Source organism: Drosophila takahashii, chromosome X, assembly GCF_030179915.1.
Source record: "Drosophila takahashii strain IR98-3 E-12201 chromosome X, DtakHiC1v2, whole genome shotgun sequence".
In the NCBI taxonomy this organism is placed as follows: Eukaryota; Metazoa; Arthropoda; class Insecta; order Diptera; family Drosophilidae; genus Drosophila; species Drosophila takahashii.
Window position 1 is genome coordinate 23,867,641 of NC_091683.1, and position 26,230 is coordinate 23,893,870.

The 26,230-nt window shown below is 43.5% G+C and overlaps 2 protein-coding genes across 8 annotated transcripts; one reads left to right on the forward strand and one right to left on the reverse strand.

Annotated features, from left to right (window-relative positions):
* The first annotated feature begins 956 nt into the window (after window positions 1-956).
* hang (hangover) lies at window positions 957-20,452 on the forward strand. Of its 4 annotated transcripts, none has more exons than XM_017144192.3 (8): window positions 957-1,624; window positions 9,581-9,931; window positions 11,164-11,307; window positions 12,229-14,056; window positions 15,577-16,619; window positions 17,661-18,284; window positions 18,518-19,934; window positions 20,018-20,230. In XM_017144192.3, the coding sequence occupies exons 1-8, from the start codon at window positions 1,337-1,339 to the stop codon at window positions 20,146-20,148; spliced, it is 5,826 nt and encodes a 1,941-aa protein (XP_016999681.2). In that variant the 5' UTR covers window positions 957-1,336; the 3' UTR covers window positions 20,149-20,230. The 4 variants fall into 4 exon arrangements, with proteins under 4 accessions (XP_016999681.2, XP_016999682.2, XP_016999679.2 ...); XM_017144193.3 differs by having other exon boundaries at window positions 12,229-14,044; XM_017144190.3 differs by having other exon boundaries at window positions 18,518-20,452.
* A 2,194-nt stretch (window positions 20,453-22,646) lies between these two features.
* On the reverse strand, window positions 22,647-26,060 carry Cdc50 (cell cycle control protein 50A). Of its 4 annotated transcripts, none has more exons than XR_001770001.3 (7): window positions 25,884-26,060; window positions 25,373-25,641; window positions 23,999-24,194; window positions 23,595-23,930; window positions 23,366-23,531; window positions 23,201-23,291; window positions 22,647-23,079 (listed from the first exon to the last, which is right to left on the reverse strand). XR_001770001.3 is itself a non-coding variant. In XM_017144227.3 (6 exons), exons 1-6 carry the CDS (start codon window positions 25,942-25,944, stop codon window positions 23,034-23,036), a joined length of 1,074 nt encoding a protein of 357 aa, XP_016999716.2. In that variant the 5' UTR covers window positions 25,945-26,060; the 3' UTR covers window positions 22,647-23,033. The 4 variants fall into 4 exon arrangements, 2 of the variants coding, with proteins under 2 accessions (XP_016999716.2, XP_016999714.2); XR_001770000.3 differs by having other exon boundaries at window positions 22,647-23,082; XM_017144227.3 differs by lacking the exon at window positions 23,201-23,291.
* Window positions 26,061-26,230: the final 170 nt, after the last annotated feature.

A 26,230-nucleotide genomic window follows, 5' to 3' on the forward strand; every position in this document is an offset into this window, starting at 1 on the left:
ACTTATGATCTTTTTTTAAATTTTTTTTACCGAATGAGGTCTTGCAGTTGGGCTATTTTATTCTACTTATTTATTAATTTGTTCAATTTTTTTTTCAAAACATCGATTTTTGTTTTTTTCTAAACATCAAAAACATCGATGTCTGCGAAAATTTTCAGGTAAAATAAACCTCTTTGACGACCAATAATTAAAATTTATTCTACCTTGGAATAAACAACAACTTTCTTATGTCATCCCATTTACCTTATTCAAATTCAAATCAGTTCAAATTTTGCGCCAAAAAACTCGAACAAAACAGGTCCACAGGGTGATTCGTCTTTTTTCAGGGCTGCCACCTTGTTCGATTAATAAGGGCAGGCATTTTGTTTTATGTTCACCCTAATCCGTCGATTGACCCGACAAATTCAAATTATTTCGTTGAAGCCGTAATGGATAATGGATTATTTATTTGATATATAAATAAACAAACAATAGAATAACTAATTTGGAAAGAAGACTGGTCATGGACTCGACCATTGATGTTACGTTATCATTTAATTTTACATTTTTTAATGCGTGAGTTCTTCAGGGCAAATATCACTTTATTTGACGTTGTAAATGGCTCGAACAGTCAATCCGATAAAGCAGTCAAACCATCGTTGAATTTATGGGTAGTATCGATGGTTGGCACTCTTGCTCTTTACTGTCGGAAAAATTAAACAAATTATACATTTTGACTAATTTTTGAACATTTTTAAAGCGGTTACATCGCGTTATATTTGACAAAAATCGAATAAGCTGTGATAAAAATATCGATGTTTGACCGTGGGTGGCAACGTCGCTCTCAATTTCGATTAAAATCTGCGATGTAAAAGCCTCAATATTAAGGCATCGATATAAATAACATCGCCACCTGAAATATCGGCGAAAACATCGATGCCTGCTGCCCGATTCTTCGATGCTTTCTGCGTGCAAATCAAACTGTTTTCCAGCCCCGGCGGAGCATGTCGCAGATCCGCAGCGTTGCGTTCAATTTTTTTCCAGTGCGATTCTCCTCGTTCCAAACAAAACCAAGCGAAAAGAAACCGAAAGCGAAGGAAGGGAAAGAATAGAATAGTCGGCCCAGGACAGCGATAAAAGGATCGGGGCTAAACGACCAGTGCGAACAATGTGCGGAAAGTGGGTGACGCGGTCGGCGTGGTCGACGGCGACGGAGAGCGGATAGTGTGGATGGTGTGGGGAACGATTGCGAACAGACGCAGACCGAAACAAAAGTGAAAACGTGCAAAAAAAAAAAAGTAAGAAGGAAAAAAACAAAAGAAACAAGAGGCGAATAGAGCGAATACAAAGCGACAAAATGTGCGACGCTGCGGCGGCAACAACAACAACAACTACAGCGGCAGTGGAGGCCACAGCGACGCCTGGAACGGGAGGAGCCACTGGAACGGTAGCTACCACATCCCCTGAAGCTTCAGCGGCGGCGACGGCTGGCGCTACACCAACAACAAAAAGCGAACGGTCGGCGCGACAAAACTGCTGTCGCCTGTGCATCGCCCCGCAATCCGAATGCATCTCGATCATCAATAGCTATGCGGCGGACAAGGAGCCGCTGTCCACCAAGATCCACAACTGCGTCAGCATCAAGGTGAGTTTGGCTGTAGTATACCACATGTCTACGTCGCTGTCGTCATCCCGGGCACAGCGATACCGATACCTGTTCCGATTCCAATTCCGACCAATCCGAATCCGGCTCCGAGAATCCGAGTCCGGCGGCGCTCTCTCCGAACGGTGCTCTCTTGGGCACTCCGGTGTGCTCTTACTCCGGTGGTTGGACACCATTAACAGTTATACACACATCCCGGTGGCCCGGTGGAAATGGAAGTGGAAGTGGCAGTGGAAGGATGAGGCGGTGGCCACACCCGTTGCTTTTCCGCTTTGGACGCCCAAAGAGTGAGGTTACGGCCGAAGATGATGGAGAGTAGCCATTGGCCCCCGGGGGCAGTGACGTTGGATTTGGATTGTGCAAGCACCCAAAGATGATGGCCACCGAAAAAGACGAAGAAAACTAAAAACGAACGAAAAACCAGCACCAGCGCCAGCCAAACCCCGCCTCCTCCTCCTCCTCTTCCACTTCTGGCTCTTCGCTGTGCGCGAGTATGGGTGTGTGGCTAGCCGCATGGTCCGCTTTTTGGGTTTCCAATGTTTCCACTGCCAAGTCACGATGCAGTGCGAGGAATGGAAGAGGAGAAGAAGGAAGAGGAGTAGAGTCGCTGCCTGGCTGTAATCCAATCACGACCACAATCTTTTGCTCATAATCAAACTTGAACTCTCCACTTTAGCTACTCCTCCTCCTCCTCCTCCTCCTCCTGCTTCCATTCCATTCCATTGCTTCCTTGCCTTCCCGCTTTGAGGTTAGAACTGATCCTGCTTCCTTTCCAAAAATGAACTGCCCGCTCCTCCTCCTCCTCCTCTTCTTCTCGTTCGCCTCTTCCCAGCGGGCGAGAGCAGCTGCGAATGGCCAGCACAAAGCATAAAGTCCGATGAGCGCGCCGTCGTCTTTGCCTGTGTATGTGTGCCTACATCTCTGTGCCTGTGTGTGTGTGTGTGCGGCGGGCAACAGAGATTCAGATTCCGATTCCGATTCAGCGATTCCAGGCCAGAAAACCGAAAAACCCAAGAAGCCAAAAACCGAAAACCCAAAAAGCCAGGCAAATTACATATAATTTCGCGTTGCTTCTGCCTTTTTCAAGGAATTTCGCTTGGAGGGCAGCAGTTGCTCTCTGCTCCGCTCTCTCTTTGCGCGCGCGCATCCTTTTGAGGAGGAGGACGAGGATACGATGACGATGGCGATGACGAGGAATCGGAATAGGAATAGGAAGAGGAAGAGGCGGAGTAGGAGGAGGAGGACTTGGACTGTGCGGCTTCGCTAGCTTCGTTTATTGATTCTTTCTGGGCTCCTATTTTTTGTTGTTGTTGGGACAGGAAATTCCCGAGTTCCCCCGGCATCGGAACATAGTATATATCCCATATCCGCCATGCTGCTTCTTGGTGCCCCCAATGGTCGCCGTCGCCGTCGTCGTCTGGGTCCAATGGGTTCTCCTCGATTCTCGGTTCTCTGTTCTTTCCCTGGGCTTCGATTCGATTTCATGGCAATTGCTCTTCACACAGACATGGACGCGGGCCCACACACACACACTGGCGCGCCAGTTCCCACCGGGAAAATTCCTCTGGAAAATAACATATTTTCAAGAGGTTTCTCCATAGAAGCGGAAGGGACTAAACCTCATTCACCCCTTACATTTCTTCCATCTCTGGTTTCAAAATACACGGGGGTGACACAAAAAGTAAGGGGGAAATGAGGTTTCTATCTGGATCTCTGGCAGAAGAATGCAGGACAAAATCCACTGGTTTTTCGACTTCCCGCATTATAGATTTTCCACACGTTCCCAGTTATGGTTTTCCTCCACTTGCAATATCTGCATTTCTACACCCTCCCAGTTTTGGTTTTTCCAGACCCTCGCAGTTTTGGTTTTGCACTGCTTTGCAGTATCTGATTTTCCATAATAAAAATCATGTTTTTTGTAATATTTGTTTGTGTATTTATTAATAATATTTACAATCGAAGCATTGGAACTACAAATTTTTAATGCCTGAAGCATTCCCGGGTTTTGCTTGGCCGAATGCAGTACTTAGATATCCATTTCTTGTCTGTCTTCTGAAAATATCAAACATAATTTAGATATGAATGTAAGACCAGGAATAATAATAAGAGTAATTACCATTATTAGGTCTCCGCACAAAATTAAAGGATCTCTCCAGAAATTATGCCTGGTTTGCCATGGCCGATCATTTACCCTCTGTTCAGTTGTTTTATGTCGGGTATCTATATCAAAAACTATGAGAAGAAAAAATAAAATATGACAAACGCAGGCGCAACACTTCTGGTCCCAAGAAGTCTCAGTCGGCCTGGCTGAAATAAATGTAATATTTTGATTAAGTTAAACAACTAAGTTAGTACTGAAGTACTATTTATACAACCATTTAATGAACACCTCACACTATTTACCACTGGTAAAGATTAAAAACATTTCAAGTGTCACTGAAATGCAGAATTTGTGTTGAAGATAGCATCCGGAGGCGTATATTTATTAATGGGGAAAATATCTGTGATACTAACCTTTGTAACGCTGAAATAAAGGTTATAAAAAGACAAAATTCATTTTATCACTCACCTTTTTATTGTTTTTTAGATTAAAATTAACTATTTTCACTTTTTCCAACAAATTTAAAAATGATGTGACCCTGCATCATATACTTGATAATACTAAATGCAGATTTGATATAAATTTCGTTGTAAAGTCCGGTCACACTTTGGCGCCAAATAAGTATTTCGTTTAAAAAATACTTTTCAGGGACCGTAATCATTAAAGGTTACGTATATTATTGGTATGTTAGGCATTTTTCGTGTTATCAATACCACCAACACGAATTTTTATATTTTAACAACACTTAAAAATGGCTTAGGCCACGATCTGACGATCAAATTATTTTATTTCACAGAAAATGTTTAAAAATGTAAAAAGCAACAATAGTTTTCTTTGTAATTTAATGTAATTCCTTGATAAATGTGATCAAATATTTTAATCGTCTTACCGTGGCTTTTCTCTATAATTTGGTTGAATCCCACATTCATCCTTATTATTATTTGAAAAATGTTGAGTAAAATAAATTAATATTATCATTATAGACATTATGATAATAATGTTATATAGTTTAATTTTTTTGATTAACAATTATTAATATTTTTTCTACGACTTTTAAAATTACTAAAAATTAAAACTAAATGTGATAACAAGTCTTTTGGTTTTGGTGTAAATCATAGGATTTTTTAATATTATATGTTGGTGATTTTCTTGTTTAAAAATATTATAATCGTAGTGCCACAGAAATCACATGGCGCATAAATGGCCTGATATTGATGCTACTCAGAAACCCACCCTCATTTAGCGCTCAGAAATTATCTATCCCTACACCGCCGCCTGCAAAAAGGAACAGGATTTCAAGAACACAAAAACCAACTTCTCACATTCCCGCTGGGTTGCCTCCGACCGAGGTGTACACTGTACATATATACATACATACGTATATGCCCAGCTACAACAACAACACGCTGGTTGGCGTCATCGCTAGCTCGACTGCTTCTCTTGCTCTTGCTCTTCCTCTTGCTCCGTTCTCGTTATCTGGAGGCGGACCACATGCTCGCATACACGCACACACCGACACACGAGCACAAGACAAAGACACAGGCAAAAGAGACCGGGAAACGGGAATGGGTATGGGTATGGGAATGGGTATCGGTATGGGAATGGGAATGGACATGGGCATGGGCACGGTCATGGGTAGAACAGGGGTTAGCGGGAAACGGACAGCGGGAAGCAGCAGCAGGCAGCAGGCAGCGGGCTTGGGCTTGGGCTTCGGAAAACGGACAGCGGCGGAGACCCAAAACCGGGCACTAAATTCGAGTGGTTTCACCTTGGGCACACCAGATTACCTGGTGGGATGTCGATATATTTCTGCTTTTGCCTTTGCCTTTGCCTTTCTGCTGCTTCTTTGGCTGGCTCACTGGTTGGTTGACTGGCTCCTCCTGCGGCCCGCATCGAATTTCCAACAACAACCAGCAGCAGCGTCGTCGTCTCCATTTTGTGGCTCTTGGGTCCCCAGGTGGACTAACTTTCTCCCCTTGGCCAAAAAATGCGACGACGAAAGAAGCGACGTGACGAGATGACAAGCCGATAAAAGAGGGATTGCAAGAGGGGCAGCGGAAGAGGAGGGCAGGAGGAGGGCAGGAGGAGGGAAGGGCAGGGAGGAAGCCAACAACGGAACAGAGAGAAGCAGCCAAAGCATCCACATTTCCACTCTGGCTCATCCAAGATGGCGGATGAGGGCTGGCTGGATGGAATAGGTAGCCAGGGAATTTGCGAACACAAGGATACACACTTTAGGGATACATAAATGCCCAAGGATGCTCTGCGTCTGTCAATCCAAAAGGGAATAGGATATTGTAAATAAGATGATCTGATATGATATATGCATGTAATTTGGGTTAATAAAAATGGGAATGTTAGATAGATATATTAAAAACAAATGGAACAACATTATTTTGTAATGTATTTAGGATTTAAGCCATATGAATATTGAAATTAATTAGAAAAATAATATAGATAAATTCCAGAATATAAACACTCGTTAGATAATTCAAGATTCTTAAATCCTATTATTTTTGAATAGGTATTTTAAATTTATCATTCATTTAATCGCAAAAGATTTATGAATTGAATTGGCTTTAATTCAATTATGTAAATCCCCTTTACCCCCCTAACCACGCCGCTGCTTAAGCTTGTCGTCTTAATCGATAACTCGCATTGATCTCCACAATAACGATAACAGCTGTTTGGAAACCCTGTAGGGTGGACCCTGTTGCACTTGCGTTTTTATTTTGTTTTTGCGCCGTTCGCTGGCCTGCGACGAAATTTAATATTTCAAAAGAACTCGAACTCGGATTCCGACTTCTCTTTGTCCTGCCCTTCGTCCTGCTCTCAAGATCTCCGGTCTGCTTAAATATGAGGGTTACTTTTTGGTTATTTCTACGTCTTCACTACTTTGTGCGTGGAACTGACAGGACAGGATGCCCGTGCTCTCTCTCTCTTGCCCACACACACACACACACACTGGCGCACACAAACATTTATATATATATACTCAAACAGCATGGGTTTGAAACGAATAAGGACACAAAAAGGAGAAGAACTTGTTCCACGAAGGAGCAGAGGCAGCGGGGAGACGGAAAGGGAATGGGAATGGTCCATGGCCCATGGCTGGTGATTATTGCACCTGGTGGCCAGCGGAAAACGAAGGCGGCAGCTGGTGGTATCGAATCGGAATCTGCAGCTGCCACAAGTCTTTCTGCATTATGTACCATATCCACTATGTACCACATAACTCCTGCCCTTTTTGTGACTTTCTAAAATCTCTCACCTTATTGCGTATTATCTATAAGGCGGATAACCGTTAAGCCCAAAACCCAAACCCAAACCCAAATGGGGTTCCCATGTTGCCACATTAAAGTGCAGTCCGCGTAACATGGAAATCCTTGTATCCTGTATCCAATTGCACGGGGGAAACATGGCGGCCATAAAGGAAACGCTGGTTTGGGCGAGGTGAATGAACAACATATTATCGAAATGGAATGGAGTTTTGGAGTTGGATATCCTGCACTGGGAATGGAAGTGGGAATGGGAAACGGGAATGGGGGATTGTACATAAGGATACGGTGTATATTATATATGTAGGGCCAAAATTGGAGGCAGCGGGTGTTTGCCCATGTATGTGTGTGCTTAAAGGACCCGCCGGGCTTTAATATCCTGGGGTTTCAATTACAATGGCACAACAATGCAGCGAACAATAACAACAACAACAACAACAAGTCTTCGATTATTAAATTAAACACACCAGCGCACACATGCACACACAAACAAATGCGTGTGCATACATAGCTCAAGTCGAAAAGACAAATGCAAAACAAAACATTTCATTTCCATCGTTTGTTTTGATCATTTTCATTCGCCTCTTCGATTGCTAATTCTCGCGTTTGTTGCTATCGATATTCAACTAAAGTGACAAAAAAAAAAAGGGACCAGTGCTGACAGTATAGCGGTTTTCAAGCCAGTGATCGGATATTTCATTATAATAATAATTCAAAAAATATATTGCGGTGTACGTTTAAACACTAATTAATCCAAAAATTAATTATCATAATTTTAAGTAATATCATAGGGAATTATGCAAAATATGAATTTAATTTTTAAATTTTCTGATCTTACGCTATATTAGTAAAAATTTAAATTAGCTATGTTTGGAAAAGTTAAAATGCCTACCATTTTTATTTAGATGTTGATTAAGATATTTTCTTATTTTAAACTACAGAAATTAAAAATAATTTACTTTATACATCAATATGTTGCACATACAATGTATCCACTCGTCAACACTGAGAAACTGCAACTGTTTCGATAAGCGATTACGATAAAGTATGCTTAACCGCGGCTTTGATAATTGAGATTTAATAGATTTTGTGGCGGCCAAGATGTTTTGAGACCGCGAAGCTCCCGGCGAAATCGACCCGTGTGCGTGTGTTTGGGGCAGGACGGGCATACATAAGTACGTATGTATGTATGTATATAAGGGCGGGCTTACATAGGCTGGCAATTCAAACGATACACACAGTCGTACACAAACAAACATGCGCACACACTGTTATCAGCCAGCAGGACATTTCATATGATTTGCGCAGTGTTCTATGTTTGTAGTGGTGAGCGGTGGGTGGTGGGTGGCAAGGTGATGAGCTGGCCAGCGGTGGGTGGTGTGGGATGCTGCGGCAGTATTGCATATAATTATAAGCAGGTCATTGACATTAATAGGATAGTTGGGAGCTGGGGACCGCTACCTGCATTCTCCGCATCGCTGGACACACAAACTCCACTGTTGTTGTCCTTCCCCCCAAAACTGCAATCAAAAGGCCAAAAACCGAAAGAGTGGGCAAACATCCAGGAATATTTAGACTTTAAGTAATCAATTTAACCTCCGATAAGCGTTACTGAACCAATATTTTAATATTGCAATTATTAAAAACTTTTTATATTTCTGATACGATCCTCCCGTTTTTATGGAGTCTTATTATATTATTGGTATAGATAACGGTATATTTTCTCAAGATCACTTAAGAAATACCCCTTATATAAAGGTTTAGTTTCTGCTGCTAAAATAATTAATATTTATATATTTCTTATTTGAAATATTTAAATTTAAAGAAGACACTTTAACAAACTTCAAAAAGCTTATAATCCGATTTAAAAAAATGTTGTTAAGTAATCAATTTAACCTCCGATTAACGTTACTGAACCAATATTTAAATATTGCAATTATTAAATAAACTTTAAAATTTTCTGATATAGTATGGTATTTCTGATATGATCCTCCCGATAATTTTGAGTCCTATCATATTATTGGTAACGTTATATAGACAACGTTATATCTTCTGAAGATCTCCAAAGAAAAAACCCTTTTATACTTTAAAGGTCTAGTTTCTACTGCTAATATTAATAAAATTATTAGTTTTTATATATTTCTTATTTAAAATATTTAAATATAAAGAAGACACTTTAAGAATCTTTAAAAAGTTTATCTTCCGATTTAAAAGAAATTTTATTAAGTAATCAATTCAATATTAAAATATTGCAATTATTAAAAAAACTTTATAAATTTCTGATATAGCATGGTATTTTTGATATGATCCTACCGATCTATTTTGAGTCTTATTATATTATTGGTATAGATTACGTTATATCTTCTCAAGATCTCTTAGAAAAAACCCCTTATATACTTTAAAGGTTTGATCCTACTACTAATAATACTAAAATAAATAGTATTTATATATTTATTTTTTAAATATTTAAATTTTAAGAATTTTCTTTAACAATCTTTAAACCTAAAAAAAATATATACAATTCGATGTTCATCCCCCGATTTATACAACTATTTTCAGATTACACCGCAGGATCGGCTGTCGCTCCAAATTTGCCACGCCTGCATCAGCTACCTGAACTCATGGCAGAGCTTCAAGAACCGATGCTTCAGCTCGCAGACGAAGCAGCGCCAGTGGCTGGATGCCAACAAGAGCAAGCTGCTCAACTACCTGGACCTGAACAGTGCGGAGAATGGAGGAGGAGGCTCCTACGATCACCAGCAGCAGCAGCAGCAGCAACAACAGCAGCAGCAACAGCAATCGGAGAATGAGCTCGATGCGGAGAAGGCGACGCCAACGGCCTCAGCAACGGCCGCCAACATTTTGGATGGCATACACTCGCTGAAGAAACGCAAATCCCTAACAGTCTATGTGAGTCCTAAACCGCAGCAGCTGCCGCAGCATCAATTGCAGCAGTTGCAGCTGCAACCACCGGCCAGAATGACGGCGACGACCAGCAGCAACGCGCAGCAATCGCTGCAGACCCTTCTCTTGCAGGTGCCATCATCTGCGGCGGCGGCGGCGGCGGCCAGCTGCTCCTCCACGTCTACATCCACCACATCCGCATCCCATCAGCGGGAGCAGCAGCATCAGCAGCGTCAGCAATCCCATCAATATCGCAGATACCATCATCACCACCACCAGCAGCAGCAGCAGCAGCAGCGTGGCAAGCAAATGTTGCCACATCATCATCATCAGCAGCAACAGCAGCAGCATAGACGCCAGCGGCAATTTCGTCCACAGCGTCCAGTTCCGGCAGCAAATCCGGCTCCATCGTTGCGCAAATTCAAGCCGAAGCTGTACTTGCCGCTGGACATAGCAGTGCCTCCACTGCCACCGCTGCCAGCGCAGCCATCTTTGCCACCTTTGCCACCAGTGGCCACCGCCGGATCGATTGCGGCGCCTGCTGCTGCTGCTGAACTGCTGCCCGGGTTGTCTGGTGTGGGTGTGGGCGGTGGATTGGAGAGCTTGTCGCTGTCGCTGCCGCTTGATTTCAGCCAAAGCTGCAGCAGCAGCAGCATCGCTCACGTCCAGCAACAGCAGGCGGCGGCCACGTCCACGTCTAATCCGCCGGCCTCTGTCTCTGCAACTGCAACTGCAACGGCAACTGCAACTGCAACTGCGTCTGCTTCCACGGCTCCGCTGCTTATGCCGGTGACGCTGCAGAGCGCCGCCCAGCAGCTGCGCTTTTTCAGACGCTACTCCTATAATGTAATTGTATCGTGCATTCGCCTGCCCCCTTCCCCCTTCCCCAATCCTGTACAGCGCTCTTCTACCTGTTATCCCGAATGCCAAATGCCAATTGCGAAATTATGCCAAATCTCAGCCATGTCCGTCTGGAAATTTAGTCTTAATAGAGCCCTTGCCGATTTCGGAATGAATTTATGTATGATAACAATACTAAATCTGGCTAACGGGTATCAATGGACGTACTGCAGCGTCCATGATTGATGTTTATTGATTTAACACTTTCTATTGTGCCATATATACGAATGATGCGATGATATAAATCTTACATTCGATACAAACTAATTTCCGTTTCGTCTGGCATTGTTTGCTCTCTCGTTTTCGGTTGAATGTGGATTGGATTGGATTCCCTGCAGCCACTGCCCGCGATGCCCATTAAAGATGAGCCCATTGACACGGATGACGACTACCAGATGAAGTCCATTGACGAGTCTGACGACATGGTCGATCCCACGATGTTCCTAGAGCGCTCCGAGCACGAGGGCGATATGCCGCTGACGGTGAGTCATCAACGAATAGCTGCTACTTGGCTTATATATAGAATAGGATATCATTTAGGAAAGGATTCATTTTAAATATTTAAGCTACTTATAATCATATTCGTGTTCACTTTAAATACCCAAATTCTTTACATAAATGTTGATTTTAAATCCGTGAATTCTTTACAATTTTATAGAAGGCAATTTTAAAGAAATAAAATAATATTTGCTATCCATTTAAACATAGCTTTTACAACTTTTGAATTTCGAGTTCTTTAAACAAATGTTGATTTAAAATTCCTGAATTCTTTAGATTAATTTTGATTTAAAATCAAGGAATTCTCTAGATTAATGTTGATTGTAAATCCGCGAATTCTTTAGATTTATGTTGATTTAAAATCCTCGAATTCTCTACATTAATTTTGATTATAAATCCGCGAATTCTTTAGATTAGTGTTGATTTTAAACCCGCGAATTCTTTAGATTAATGTTGATTTCAAATCATTAAATTTTTTAGATTTATGTTGATTGTAAATCCGTGAATTCTTAAGATTAATGTTGATTGTAATTCGCAAATTTTTTAAATTAATGTTTACTTAAAATCACCTAATTCTTAAGATTATTGTTGCTTTAAAATCCTCGAATTCTCTACATTAATTTTGAATATAAATCCACGAATTCTTTAGATTAATGTTGATTTTAAGTCCGCGAATTCTTTGGATTAATGTTGATTTAAAATCACCGAATTTTTTAGATTAATGTTGATTTTAAATCCGCGAATTATTAAAAATTGTATAGAAGGGAATTTAAAAGAAATAAAATAATATTTGCTATCCATTTAAATTTATCTTTTACAATTTTTTCCCGAGCCCTTAACAAGGGTTTTAAATGCAAGTCGCTGACCCGATATTAATGAATATTTCACTTGTGTACCCCCTGCAGGCCTCGGACTACGACTACACTGCCCAGCATGGCGTGAATGCCTCGTCCGCCGCAGCCTCGCTGCCGCCGAATGCGGTGGCCAATGTGGCGGCCGCTGGCGACTCCAAGGTGGCCAGCTGCCGGGCCTGCAGCCTGCAGTTCTCCACCCGGGCCAACGCCCGTCGCCACGAGCGCAACCTGCACCCGAATCTTTTCCAGCTGTCCACCGACTCGCCGCACAACACGCCCATCACAAAGCCCACGCCCGCCCTAGCCGCCGCCCTGGAGATCCAGCGGGCAGCGGCTGCGGCGGCCACGGCGGAGGCAAATCGAGCTGCCGGTGCGGCGGGCGGCAACATCTCGACGCAGAAGTACCGCCAGGTGGTGATGAACGCGTTCATCAAGTGCGAGGGCGGCGGCTACGACTACGACAATCCCGAACAGTACCGGCCGCTGCTCACCCGCGACAAGGTGGAGTTCATCGAGCAGAACGACGAGTTCCTCGAGCAGTACCAGACGATGACCTGCCGCTGCTGCAGCAAGTACTTCAGCACGTACAAGAACTTCATGGCCCATGTGCGCAAGAAGTATCCGCTGCTGCCGCGCAACCTGTGCTTCAACTGCCTCAAGATGAACGACTCCAAGGCGCTGTTCATCTCGCATCTGAAGAAGCGCAACTGCATCAATCTCTTTAGGGTTTTGAATGCGCTGCGTGGCAAATCGACGACGACGGCGGCGGCCTCGGTCGTTCTATCCTCATCCGAGGATGTGGCGATGATGGACGATGGAGCAATGGCCATCCCCGATCAGGATGTTTTAGTAGGAGCAGCCGCCATGACCAGTCCCACAGTGACGCAAGAAGTCGTGACTCCCGGCGGTGGCGGCTCCTCCGAACGTCCGGAGAAGCTGCGCGCCAAGGAGCTGCTGGTCAACAAGCTGTACGAGTGCAAGCTCTGCCCGAAGGGTTTCCGGACCAAGCACGAGTTCCGGACGCATGTCTACGACAAGCATGCGGATGTGCAGCGTAAGGACAACAACTCCATACAGTGCAGCTTCTGCGGACTGGACTTTGCCGATCCGGTGGACAGGCGGCGGCATTACAACAACATGGACTGCATTGTCCGGCTGCGCTGCATGACGTGCGACGCGAAGCTGGAGACGCATCAGCGTTTCCTCGACCACGTCTACCAGGATCACTTGGGCGGCGTGGGCGGCGGCAGCGGCGGCGGTGGCGGCGGAGCGAGCAGCGATAATGCCTCCACCACGGGCAGCGGAATGGCCAGGAGCAACAGCATGGAGCATTCGCCGGGCAAGAGGAGTCTGTTGGGTGCTCTGGGCATCGGTGTTGGCTCCTCGGCGGATGAGTCGCGTAGCAGCAGTGCGGCTCCTCCTCCATTGACCTCTACACCAAAGCCAGCGGGAGCTACGCAAGTAGGTGGCGGCGGCTCAACCTCCGCTCAGAGCTCGGCGAATCGGGATGCCTCCGCCTCCGCCTCCGCTCCGAAATCCCAGTACTTCTCACGGATGCCGCAGGTCTGCCCCATTTGCGGCCAGCAGTACAACAACTACAACAATGTGCTGCGGCACATGGAATCGAAGCATCCGAACAAACTGCCCGAGACCTACAAGTGCGTGCGATGCGGACTGGGGTATCCGAGGATCTCGTACCTGCGGGAGCATATGATCAATGTGCATGGCGTGGACAAGAATCGGCACTCTGGCGGCTTTGAGTACATCGTGAATGCGGATGCAGTGAAGCTGGCCGACGGCAGCACGCCGAACGTTTACACGGGTCGCTACGACTATGTGATGAAGGACCTGATGTCGATAACAAATGGTGGGACACTCGGTAATTAGGCTTAGATTGTAGACGTCCCCCGCTCTGTGCCTCTGTTTCCCATCTCTAAAATAGTTTGTTTGATGTCTTCCGCACAACTAAATGTCATTTAAAGCGTAAATTATGGAAAGGGAAGCTAGAAACTGCCCTTACGTATTCATGTTTTTATTTATGTAGCATCCTATTTTCATGGTTGAGCTTTGCCTGCTTAACCTGCCCCGAATTTGCTTACAATATAAGTACATACTAAGTTCCTTTCCCTAACATTGTTTTAAAACCAGGGTTCGGAATTTAAATTAAAATTGTATTTTACAGTGTGAGCAAAGTTTTTGACATGTGTGTCAAAAACGAAAGTGTTAGAATGTGAAAAATAATTGTTAGCACACACAGCTAACTTGTTTTTTTACACAATGTGTTATTTACACGCTGTGTTTTTAACTAAAATGAAAATTACATTTTTTGGACATCGAAGGGAAAATGAAGAATCAATATTAGGCCAGGATATCTTAATTGTTATTTTTAACCGTTTCAACACAAATATGAATATTTTCAATTACAGAAAACCGTGAATTTTTTAGTTCAACAGATATTTTTGACGTTTTAATGTCAAAAACTCATTGTGTTAAAAGCACGTTGTGTAAAAAACATGTCGTGTTAATAACACGTTGTGTAAATAACACAAATAAACTGTGTGTGCTATTTATGTTTTTAACATATGTATTACATATTATGTAAGCTACAATTTTTTACACACATGTCAATAACTTTTTTTTAACTTAACATTTAACATGTTAATAACACAAGTTTTTTACAGAGTGTGCTATTTTCCGAACCTTTAAAACTTAAGGCATCTTTGCACGAGCTTAGTTTTAACTGAGTGTGTGTATAAGGGCTCTAAATCACATTTAAATTGTCTACCATACACTATGTGAATTAGAGCCCTGCGTGAATCATTTAATTTTTGTGTTATGATAGCATGCCATTAAATTTCTGCTTTGTTTAATTCAATTCTATGTGAAATAAATTGAATGTTTTTCTAATTCATTTCAAATTGAATTAGAATCATTAAATTTCCATTCAATTTTTGTTTTATCATAGTATGCCATGAAAATTCTGCTTTGTTTAATTCAATTCTATGTGAAATAAATTGAATGTTTTTTAAATTCAATTCGAATTGAATGAATGAATGAATAATTTTTATACATTTTTTGAATTTGCCAGATTTGTTTTGTGCTTTCTTTTAAGAACAAGAAGTGGAAAATTTAATCACAAAATGATGGCCCTTTCTTCTTCAAAAGAAATTGTCGTTTGAATTATTTCAGAATTCATGCCATTCATTCATTCAATTCTATTAAACTCAAAATCCTAATTAATTAATTCATATAAAACATAAAATTCGAAATAATTCATTGAATCCATTCATGCAGGGCTCTAATGTGAATTGATTGTAAATCAAAGGCTTCGCTTTGCTGGTTTGCCTTTTGCCTAATTTTGTTTCTAACTAACTAACCAACTTCCCCGTCCGCTTTCAGATGACGAAGAGGAGGAGCCGGGCAGCGTGGCCAAGAAGATGCGGCTGGACGACAGCAGCAACAACAGCAGCCTGGTGGGCGTGGCCAGCCAGCAGAAGGAGTGCCCCATCTGCAATGCGGTGTTCAGCAACAACATTGGCCTCTCCAATCACATGCGCTCCCACTACACGGCCTCGAATGCGGTGAATGCGGCTCTGGCGGCAGCCAATCGAATGACCCCCAAATCGCTTACCATCACCGCCACACCAGCGGCAGGAGGAGGAGGAGCAGGGGATTCAGCGGATGTGGTGGTGGGACTAGCATCATCGGTCTCGGCGCCAACCACACCGGCTGCCTCCGCCGCCGCCGCCGCCGCCAATGTGCCGCCGGCAATGGCCAATCAAACGCCCCAGGAGCAGGCCGTCTTCCGGCGCAGCCTCGACCAGGCGGCCGATCGCCGCTTCCGGCGGATGCGCTGCCGCATCTGCCAGCGGCGCTTCAGCTCGAAGAAGTCCTATCGCTACCACATGCTCACCGACCATCAGGTGCAGAATGTGCAGTTCATCAAGTGCAAGCTCTGCAACGCGGAGTTTGCCTACGAGAAGGGCCTGAAGGTGCATCTGTTCAAGGTGCACGGGCGGGCGATCAAGGACGAGATGATAATCAAGCAGTTCGAGTGCGAGGTCTGCTCGATTGTCTACAGTTCGGAGCTGGAGCTGCAGCAGCACAAGCGCAGCGTCCACAAGATGGCCTCTGCTTCTGGCTCGGCCTCCACATCGGCTTCCACTTCCTGCAAGATTGACGATGGCGACTCGCTGATGGACGAGGCCAAGCCCACGGCAGCGGATCTGGCTGATCTCTCCACTGCATCGGGAGCGGGGAGCAGCGGGGGTCAGGCCATGCTGGGCACTCCGCTGTACTGGTACCAGTGCAAGTACTGCCCCTCCAACTTCAACACCAACAAGAAGCTGGCCATCCACATCAACTCGCACGACGAGTTCGACTCGAACGATTATTCGTGCAAGGACTGCGGCAACGTCTACAGCGGACGCAAGAGTCTATGGGTAGGTTTCTGTTTTACCGCTGTTAAGAGAGGGGGGATATATATATACCCTCGCAGAGGATATTATGATTTCAGTCAGAAGTTTGCAACGCACTGAAGGAGACGTTTCCGACCCCATAAAGTATATATATTTTTGTCCGTCTGTCTGTCCGTCCGTTTCTACGCAAACTAGTCTCTAAGTTTTTGAGCTATCGGGATGAAACTTTCCCAAAAGTCTTCCTTCTATTGCAGGTAGTATATAAGTCGGAACCGACCGAATCGGACAACTATATCTTATAGCTCCCATAGGAAGGAACGGAAAAAAACGTTAAAAAAATTCTAGCTTCGGTGTTTTTTGAAATATTACCTTCTACTCTTGGAAATATTATTTTTTATACATTTCTGAATTTCGAATAAAAAATTTAAAAAATCGGACGACAATATCATATAGCTGCCATAGGAACGATCAAAAAAATATTGGGAAATTAAATGGAAACAAATTATAGCTCCGTTGGGTTTTTATTGTATTCTCTTCTACTGTAGGATATGATTTTTTGTAATATTTCCGAATTTTGAATTAATTTTAATCGGACGACTATATTAAAATTATTGCGATTAGTAAGTTAATAGGAACGATCTGCTAGGGTATATAAGCTTTGACTGGCCGAAGCTAGCTTCCTTTCTTGTTTTAAATATTACCTTCTACTCTTGGGAATATTATTTTTTATACATTTCTGAATTTCGAGTTAAATATTTAAATAATTGGAACTAATATATCATATTGCTGCCATAGGAACGGTCGAAAAATGAAATGGAAATTAATAGGAAAAAATGATTTCTTTGTTGATTTTTATTACATTTTCTTCTACTCTGGGATATGACTATTTTTAAATATTTCCAAATTTTGATTTTAATTTTAAAAAGATCGTACTACTATATCATATAGCTGCCATAGAAACGATCGAAAAATTAATGTGAAATAATAGGAAATTTAACATTTTTGCGATTTGTAAATTAATAGGAATGATCTTGCTAACTAATGCTTTCGTTTTTCGGCCCACAGGTGCATCGCTACAAGAAGCATCCGCAAGTGCCCGACCCCGCCGAGTGCTCGCTGTGCCGCAAGGTCTTCTTTGACCGGCAGATGCATGACAACCACACGCCCACCTGCAACCGCAAGCCGATCACCTCGACGGGTGCCCACCAGCAGCAGCAGCAGCAGCAGGATCATCAGCAGCAGCAGGCGTCTCTCCAGCCGGCCAGACGAACCGTTTTCCGGCACAAGACCGGCGATGACGAGGATGAGGAGGAGGACGATGATCAGCAGCAGGAGATGCCTAATAGCGATGGAAACGGGGTGGCGGCTGCATCCAGCAGCGCGGTTTCCGTAACTGCAGCACCCTCGCTGAAGATCCGCATACCCGAGGTGGCCTGCACCATTTGCGGGGCCCGCTTCACCGACCAGGAGCACTTCAGCAAGCACATACAGAAGCACGAGCAGGAGCTGTACGTGGACAATCCGCTGGCGGCGATGTTCGACGATGGGCCCGCGGATGCCGGGCAGTTCCAGGTGGAGCGGCAGAACGAGAACGGGGAATACGCGTGCGATTTGTGCGCCAAGACGTTCCCCCAGGTGATCGCACTCAAGGTGCATCGCAAGTGGCATTTCAGAGGTGATAGCAAGCAGGTGAGCGTTTTTGGGCTTGTGCAGCGAGGAGGATGAGCGAGCGAGCGACGGACGTCGTCGTCTGTCGCGCCACCAACAACTTTTGATGTGCTGATGATGATGATGAAGATGCCTCCGCACCAGTCGCAAAAAACAGATATCAACATCTGGTCATTGTAAACTGAATTGTATTGTACTAATCTTTGTTTTCTCTTCTCTTTCCTTTCCTCAATATCCTTGCGCAATCCTTGCAGAACCCCATCGACGGCGAAGCGACACAGTTGACCAACAACAATCACACAACCAACAACAACAACAACAACTCGATGCTGCACCTCCGCGAGCTGCATGCGGTGGGCCTGATGCCCAACCAGCAGCAGCAGCAGCAGCAACAGCAGCAGCAGAGCCTCAACAACTCGTGCAACAGCAGCAGCATGAACCACAACAACAGCAGCAGCAACAACCGCAGCAAGTCAATGAAGCGAAAACGTGAGCTGAAATGCGAGTACTGCGCCTCCACCTTCATCAGTAACAACAATCTGCGTCGCCACATGTACGAGCTGCACAAGCACGAGGTTAGCAATCTGCCGGAGCCGCCGGTGATTGTGGTGGACGATCATCTCACCTGCCGTCGCTGCCAGCTGGAGTTCGAGACAAAGGAGCTGTGGATCGAGCACAAGCTGGCCGATGCCAAGGTGGTGCGACCCTTCTGCCCCTTCCAGTGGGGCTGTGATCTGTGCGGCGAGTATTTGTCGCGCAAGGAGAAGCTGATGAATCACATTAACAATCATCTCAAGGAGGAGGTCATAGTGCCGGTGGCCACCAAGGCGGCGATTGAGAGGACGGCAGGAGCAGCAGTAGCAGGAGCAGCAGAAGCAACCGCAGCGGTGCCATCGATAGGTGAGGCAGCAGATCAAACGGAGGAGCAAACTGTGGAGAAAGATGAGGGTGCAGCAGCAGTAGGAGCAACAGCAACAGCAGCGGGGAAGCAGCAGGAAGACAGCGATGACCTGGACGAGGATGATAGCTCGGAGGAGAGCTCGGGTACGGACGACGACGAGGATACCGACGACGATGAGGAAGGCGAGGCTGAAGACGAGGACGAGGAGGCAGACGGGGGCGAGGGCGAGGACGAGGAGGGTGTGCAGCCACCCTCAGCTCAGCTGATGCCGCAGAAGCAGCAGCAGCACCAAAACGACGACGACGACGATCTCGTCGAGGAGGTCATCAGTTCGGATGACGATGACGACGATGTGGAAGATGATGGCGAGGTGGAAAGCGACGAGGACGACGATGACGAAGAGGACGACGAGGAGGAGGAGGAGGAGGAGGTGGGATTGCCGGTGCGACCGGTGCTAATGAATGGCAAGTCGAAAATGCCGCCGCTAATTGTGGCCAGTTCGGAGGACGAGGACGATGGTGTGATGCCCATCGAGGACATTATCGAGGAGGAGTTCGATGAGGATGCCGATCCGGATCCGGATGCGGATGCGGATCCCGATGCCATCGAGGAGGAGGAGGAGGTAGACGACGATGATTTAGATGAGGGCGATGCGGAGGACGAGCCGAATGTGGTGTCGACGGCCTCCTCATCGGAGAGCGAGTCCACCACAACGACCACGTCCATATCGCATTCGCATTTGAATTCACATTCGCATTCGCATTCCACGGGTGAGCGGCGTAAGAAGGCCGACGATCAGTTGAATGATCCCGGCTTTACCTGTGATCTATGTCAACTTTGTTTCGATTCTCAGGAGCTTCTCCAGAGCCACATCAAAAGCCATATCCTCAATGGGCCAAAGCTCACGGCAGCATCAGCAGAAGCAACAGCAACAGCAAGCAGCGCGGCAGCAACAACAACAACGGCAGCAAAGACGAAGCCTGACTCCAAGTCAGCGGTGCTGGCCAACAATAACAACAACAAGAGTAAGACTGTGGCTGCCACAACGGCAACAGCAACAGCAACAGCGGCAACTGCAACTGCAACTGCGACAAATTGAGTAAAATCATGCAACACCTCCATCATCTCAGTCCAAACTCACTTGAAATGTACAAAGCCAATCCACTTAAACACCGCCATCATCATCATCACCATCATCTTTCCTCATTGCATCATAATCATTTAAACAATGAAAACAACAAGAACAACATCAGCAACGCATTCCATCAACAAATCAGCCACGTTTATGTATAGCACGAGATGCGTGTGTGTGCGTGTGTGTTATATGAACCTTTTTTTCTTGCTTCTAGTCTTAAGAACCTAACTAACATATATATATAGATATATATAATCTAAGACCATTTTTTTTTCAAGTGTTAACCTAGTTTGTACCGCGCACACACTCACACACAATGCAAAATTATATACGGGATCTATATGCATCCCCTTACGGCTAAGTTTCGCTATAAAAAACAACTATAAATATATATACATTGATATAGTAGAGTTAAGCATATAGGAAAGTACGTCTTAATATGTTACACATCAATTAGCAAGCAAAAAGTTTACGACGCACCAAAGCAAGCGACAGAAAACGCAAGGGAAACCGCTCAGTTAGTTAGTAAAACCATCAGGATTTTCAAAGTATTTCACACGACAGCATGACAACAACAACAACACTCTCAAACAGCCAACAACACAAAGCGCTAGTTGTTTAGATTTCGTATCTTTCGTATTCAAACCTTGGTCTTTCCGAAATTCTGGAATCGATTTTGAAACGTGGGTCCCAAATTTCTATTATTTACTTTCAAGTCTTGAAAATCGTTTCTAAGTTTCTCTTGCGATCGAGTTTCAAGCTGCGCCTTTTCACTGAAAAAGCAGATAGCCCTGAAACTCGGTTTCAAGAGAACCTGTAGAAACTCAAGCATATTTAGAACCCATTTAAATACTAATCCAAAACTTGCATTAAATCATATTTGCATGGTAGGAATTGTATACGTTTTTAATTTTATTTTACCATACTCTGTTTGATATTGCGCATTTATTTTATATATTTTTTTAAAGCTTATAGTAAAGAATATCGCCCATTCTTGTACTATTAAATTCCTTCTTTTTTTTACAATTAAATAAAAACAGAAAATACTCACTTGAATAATTCACACTTATTTTAGACCAATTGAGTAAGTTTTATTGTTTAGTATCCTTAATGAACAGAAGAGTTTGTTCGTCCAGCCCCACATTTGAAATCATCTCGATGCGCAAGGAAGGCCAAGGTCAATAGTGGATCTATTACTTAGACACGTATTTACTTAGATTGAGATTCATTCATATAGCTAATATAACGATTTTCACATAATCTGTACATTACCTAATTTTCACACACCTACACCCACACGCATGCGCACACAACTTTAACATATATAGATACAACTGATAACGGCGGCATTATATGTAAAACTAGCTTAAGCAACATCTAAACTTTAACTGGAAATGTAGTCTAAAACGTACAAAATAAATTAAAGCAAATGCAGAAATCATATAAGCAAACTTTTGTCCCTCACGCGTTGAAGAATCGAAAAGAAAGTAATAAAAGAAATATAAACCTAAAAATATATATAGAAAACAAAATGTAGTTTACTTTTGGTTGGTTCTCGCAGTTTTCGATAACATGCTTATAGAGACCTTATCTAAAATCCAGCCGGAAATGCTTAAATAGCACCGATAACCACATGTTTTCCCATTCACTCGCTTGGCTTTAACGTTAATCGTTGAGGGCCTCTTTACAGTTCAGATGGAATCTGGACATGGAATCGAAAATTTCATGCAAATTTCATAAAACTGAGATGGAATAAACCATTTTATTTTTCCTGTGTTTTTGGTTAAAATATACAAATAAATCCTAAATCAAAGATACGTACTGTTTTGAAGAATAAATAGATTTCAGTCACATTCCGGCTAGTTTAGAAAAATAAATATTTTACCATTTTTCGCATTTTTTATTACATAACTTCGGACAAAAATTAAAATTTCCGGGTTTCGATTTGGAATTTTATAAGATAACTATTTCTATTGCTTAACCCAAAATTTTATTTTTTGGGTGGAAAATTGGAATCTTAACCTAAACTAACAACCCCCATAACTTTCTGGAAAATTAATTTTTTCATCACAATGTTTTGCAAAAATATTTTTAGGTATGCACTCCATATTTGGAGTAAAATAAAAAAAATTGGGTTGAAAATAAGAATCGGAGTTTTTGGTAAAAATATAAATTTAACTAATTTGTTTTGATCAATTCTGCTCCAATTTTTTTGTAATAATCGGTTAAATATTTAACTAATAAAATAAAGATTACATTACATTTTCGCAATATAATTTAGAGCACAAGCCCATAACGAAAGTAGGCCCATTTACCTGATTTTCTTGGCAATAAAACGAGAGAGCTCTGCCATTAACAGTGTTTATTTGCGCGTATAAACGTAGTAAAAGGCAATACAGATTAGGTCAGGCACAAAGTATTACTTTGCAGTTTGTAAAGCAATGGTGGAAATTCGTGTGGCGCCCATAGGTGTGTTTGGTGTGCAGAATAAGTTATATAAAAGAATCACAAATGTTTTGTCGGGTGCACGCATGAAGACAAAAAGAAGTAGAATCAACAAGAGGCACGACCATCGGCTCATCGGATGGCCAAATGCACACAGTTAGTTAACATAAAGAAGAGAACAGTCGAGTGCCGTTTGGTCGATAGAAACTATTTTATGCTGATAAGGCTTAAACAGATGGATCTACTAAAGCTAAGTGAAGCGGCCCGGAATACTGACGGTCTGCTCGGTCTAGGAGTACTGCGTGTGCGGGTTCACGTTGATCATCTCCATGTTGCTGCTGGGGGAACAGAAATAAGACTTTGATTAGTTCAAGAGCCCTTGGGGAGCGTTGTCAATCATTTTGGCCAGTGCCCGATAAGGACTACTATCAAACGCTACTTAAATGTCAAACGTACTTATCGCGCACCGGGCAAAGCTAATTTGGCCATGAGAAGGAATGCGGCTTCAATGGGCTATGAATTTCTCGACTCTTAATGCACTACTATGCTGTGGATGTAGGGATAAGGCAGGAAGGATGATGGTAATGAGGGATGAACGAGCGATATTCGCGATGAACTCACCTGCGATTGCATCGCATGTGGATAAAAAGCAGGGCCAGGCCCAGTGTGATGCAAATGGCGCCCACGACAATGTACGCAATGCCCAGGAAGGGGTTCTTGCCACCCAGCACGGAGGTGGTGGACAGGATCATGCGCTTGGTGCCGTCGAACGAGACCACTGGATATTCTAAAGGGGCAAATAAAAGAGGAATATAAGGAAATAGATCATCCAAAATGCATCAGTACTTACGGTACGTGATATGCAGCGTATAATTGCCGGCCTTCAGACCATTCGCATAGGTGCTGTCCGTCTGGTTGAGCCGGCGATATAGCTTCCGGAAGCTGGGCAGAGCGGCTGTGCGCATCCACACGATCAGATCCTCGTTCTGGAAGCCGTTGTTCTCCGGATTCTCCGGGTCCAGCTCGGCCAGGCCCTTCTGCCAGAACATGGGCTTCGAGAAGTCCTTGAGGGAGACGTTGAGATTGCCCTCGGGATTGCGAAACTTGACGCGCTTGTCCGACGGCCAGGCGATGCCCGTCTTTAGCAGCTTGATCTCGGTGCCGGCCTGCATCAGGGTCAGCGTGTCTGGAAGAAGGAAACACAATTAAGGTTGCTGTTGAAGGGCAGCAAAAGGGGGCATGGTCATTTCGCACCATTGAACAGCGAGTTGGCAATGGCGCCGCATGGCGCGATGGGCTTCCCGGACTCCGGATCGTAGGCGAAGGGGGCGCAGTCCGTGCTGGGCGTTTGCGACAGGTGACCCAGCAGCTGCTCGTCGTCCCGTGACTTCACATAGCGACGGTGGTTCTGGTAGTAGTTGGTCAGTCCGTAGTACATGTACACCACGCCCTTCGAAAGAAACCAAAACGTTTAGGTCATCTCGAAAAACTTAAATCTTAACATGATTAATACTTTTTAATGGGAAATAAGGCTTAAGATTTGAAGCAGTGTTATTATTCATCTCAAGAACTATTGATTTTAAAATATTATAATCAAGAGCAGAGGGAAATATCGTATTTTGCTCAGTAAATACAAGAAATGCTTTTAAATTTAATTTATTTGACGGTATTAATTTTAGAAAATTAAAAAAAAAACGCAAATTTAATAGGTTTTTTTATAAAAAAATTAAAACATGTGCGGTTAACAATACATTATTCACTTCATAAAGTACAAAAGTGCTGTGATAAAACCTTTTTGGATTATGAAAACAATGTGTGGAACAGAATATCCAAGTTAAATTATACTTAAACTCAGGATTTTACTCAGTAAATACAAGATATGCTATTGAATATAATAGATTTAAGGGTATTTCTTTCAGAAAGTTAAAAAAACATGTGCGACTAGGCACACTACCTGCATTATTCACTTCATAAAGTACAAAAGTGCTTTGATAAAACATTTTAATATTATGAAAACAATGTGTAGAACAGAATACTCAAGTTAAATTATACTTAAGCTCAGGTTTTACTCAGTAAATACAAGAAATTTAAGGGTATTAATTTCAGAAAGTTTTAAAAAGCCCAAATGAAATAGGTTTTTTATAAAAAAAAACTAAACATGTGCGCTTAGGAACACATTGCTCTCACACTACCTAAATTATTAACTTTATAAAGTACAAAAGTACTTTAATAAAACATTTTAAGATTATGAAAACAATGTGGAAACAGAAGCCAAGTTAAATTATACTTAAGCTCAGGTTTTACTCAGTAAATACAAGAAATTTAAGGGTATTAATTTCAGAAAGTTGTTATTTGTATTTACTCAGTAAATACAATAAATGCTATTGAATTTAATATTTTTAATATTCCTTTCAAAAAGTTAAAAAAACATGTGCGATTAGGCACACTACCTACATTATTCACTTCATAAAGTACAAAAGTGCTTTGATAAAACATTTTAAGATTATGAAAACATCGTGGGAACAAAATACCCAAGTTAAATTATACTTAAGCTCGGAGTCCTGTGCTATGATGATGAATTAAAAGCACTTTAGGGCAAACCCAGGGTCTCTAGATCCCCCAACTCACATTGAAGTCCGTGGGCAGGACGAAGGGCACCTGGCAGGTGCACTGGCCGCCAGCGTTGGCCTCCAGGTACTCGGCGCAGGTGGCGTTGCCGCCGGAGGGCCTGCACTTGGTGTAGTCGATGATCAGCTCGTTGGCGGTGTTGCTCAGGTGCAGCAGGACCACGCCGATGGGTATGAAGAGCACCCCGATCACGAAGAATGTGGGCAGGACGGTGCGGGCGGTGAGGACGGGCTGCCAGGCGGGCAGGCGCTGCTGCTTGAAGGCCGAATCTGTGGATGGGCGGTAGGAGTGGGCGGAGAACGTGAGCGGGAGTGACCAGGCGTGACCTCATGGTTTATGCAGGGCGGCCAAGGATTGGCCCCAAAAATCGATTTGCCATTGGAAATTAGTCATTCTCCTTATCACTTGTTACGCGCACAAGTGTGCGTGTGCTTGTGCTTGTGCGTATGTGAGTGTGTGTGATTGTGGAGTAGGAGTGGGAGTGAGAGTGGGAATCAAACTGGGTTTTCACCTGAAGGTCGCTTGGACTTGGCCGCCGCACTCTCCTCATTCTCCGCTGGCTGCGTGGACATGGCGGCTTATCTGGTTTCTCTGTGGGATCGGCTGGCTCCTCGGAAAGCTCCTTGACTCGTCCACACGCTGCAAGTTGGTCCAATTGAATAAAGTAAATACAATAAATTTTCGTATCAGCGATGGCACAACATGAGTCATCGATATACATCGATATCGCGAGTGGCTAGTATCGGTAAAATGTTGCGCATTTAATTTTTCTTAGTGCTTTTAGTGCTAATTAATGTAATTAATTGTAATAATTTAAAAAAATATTTACAGGAATTTTAAAACGTATATTGTATTGTA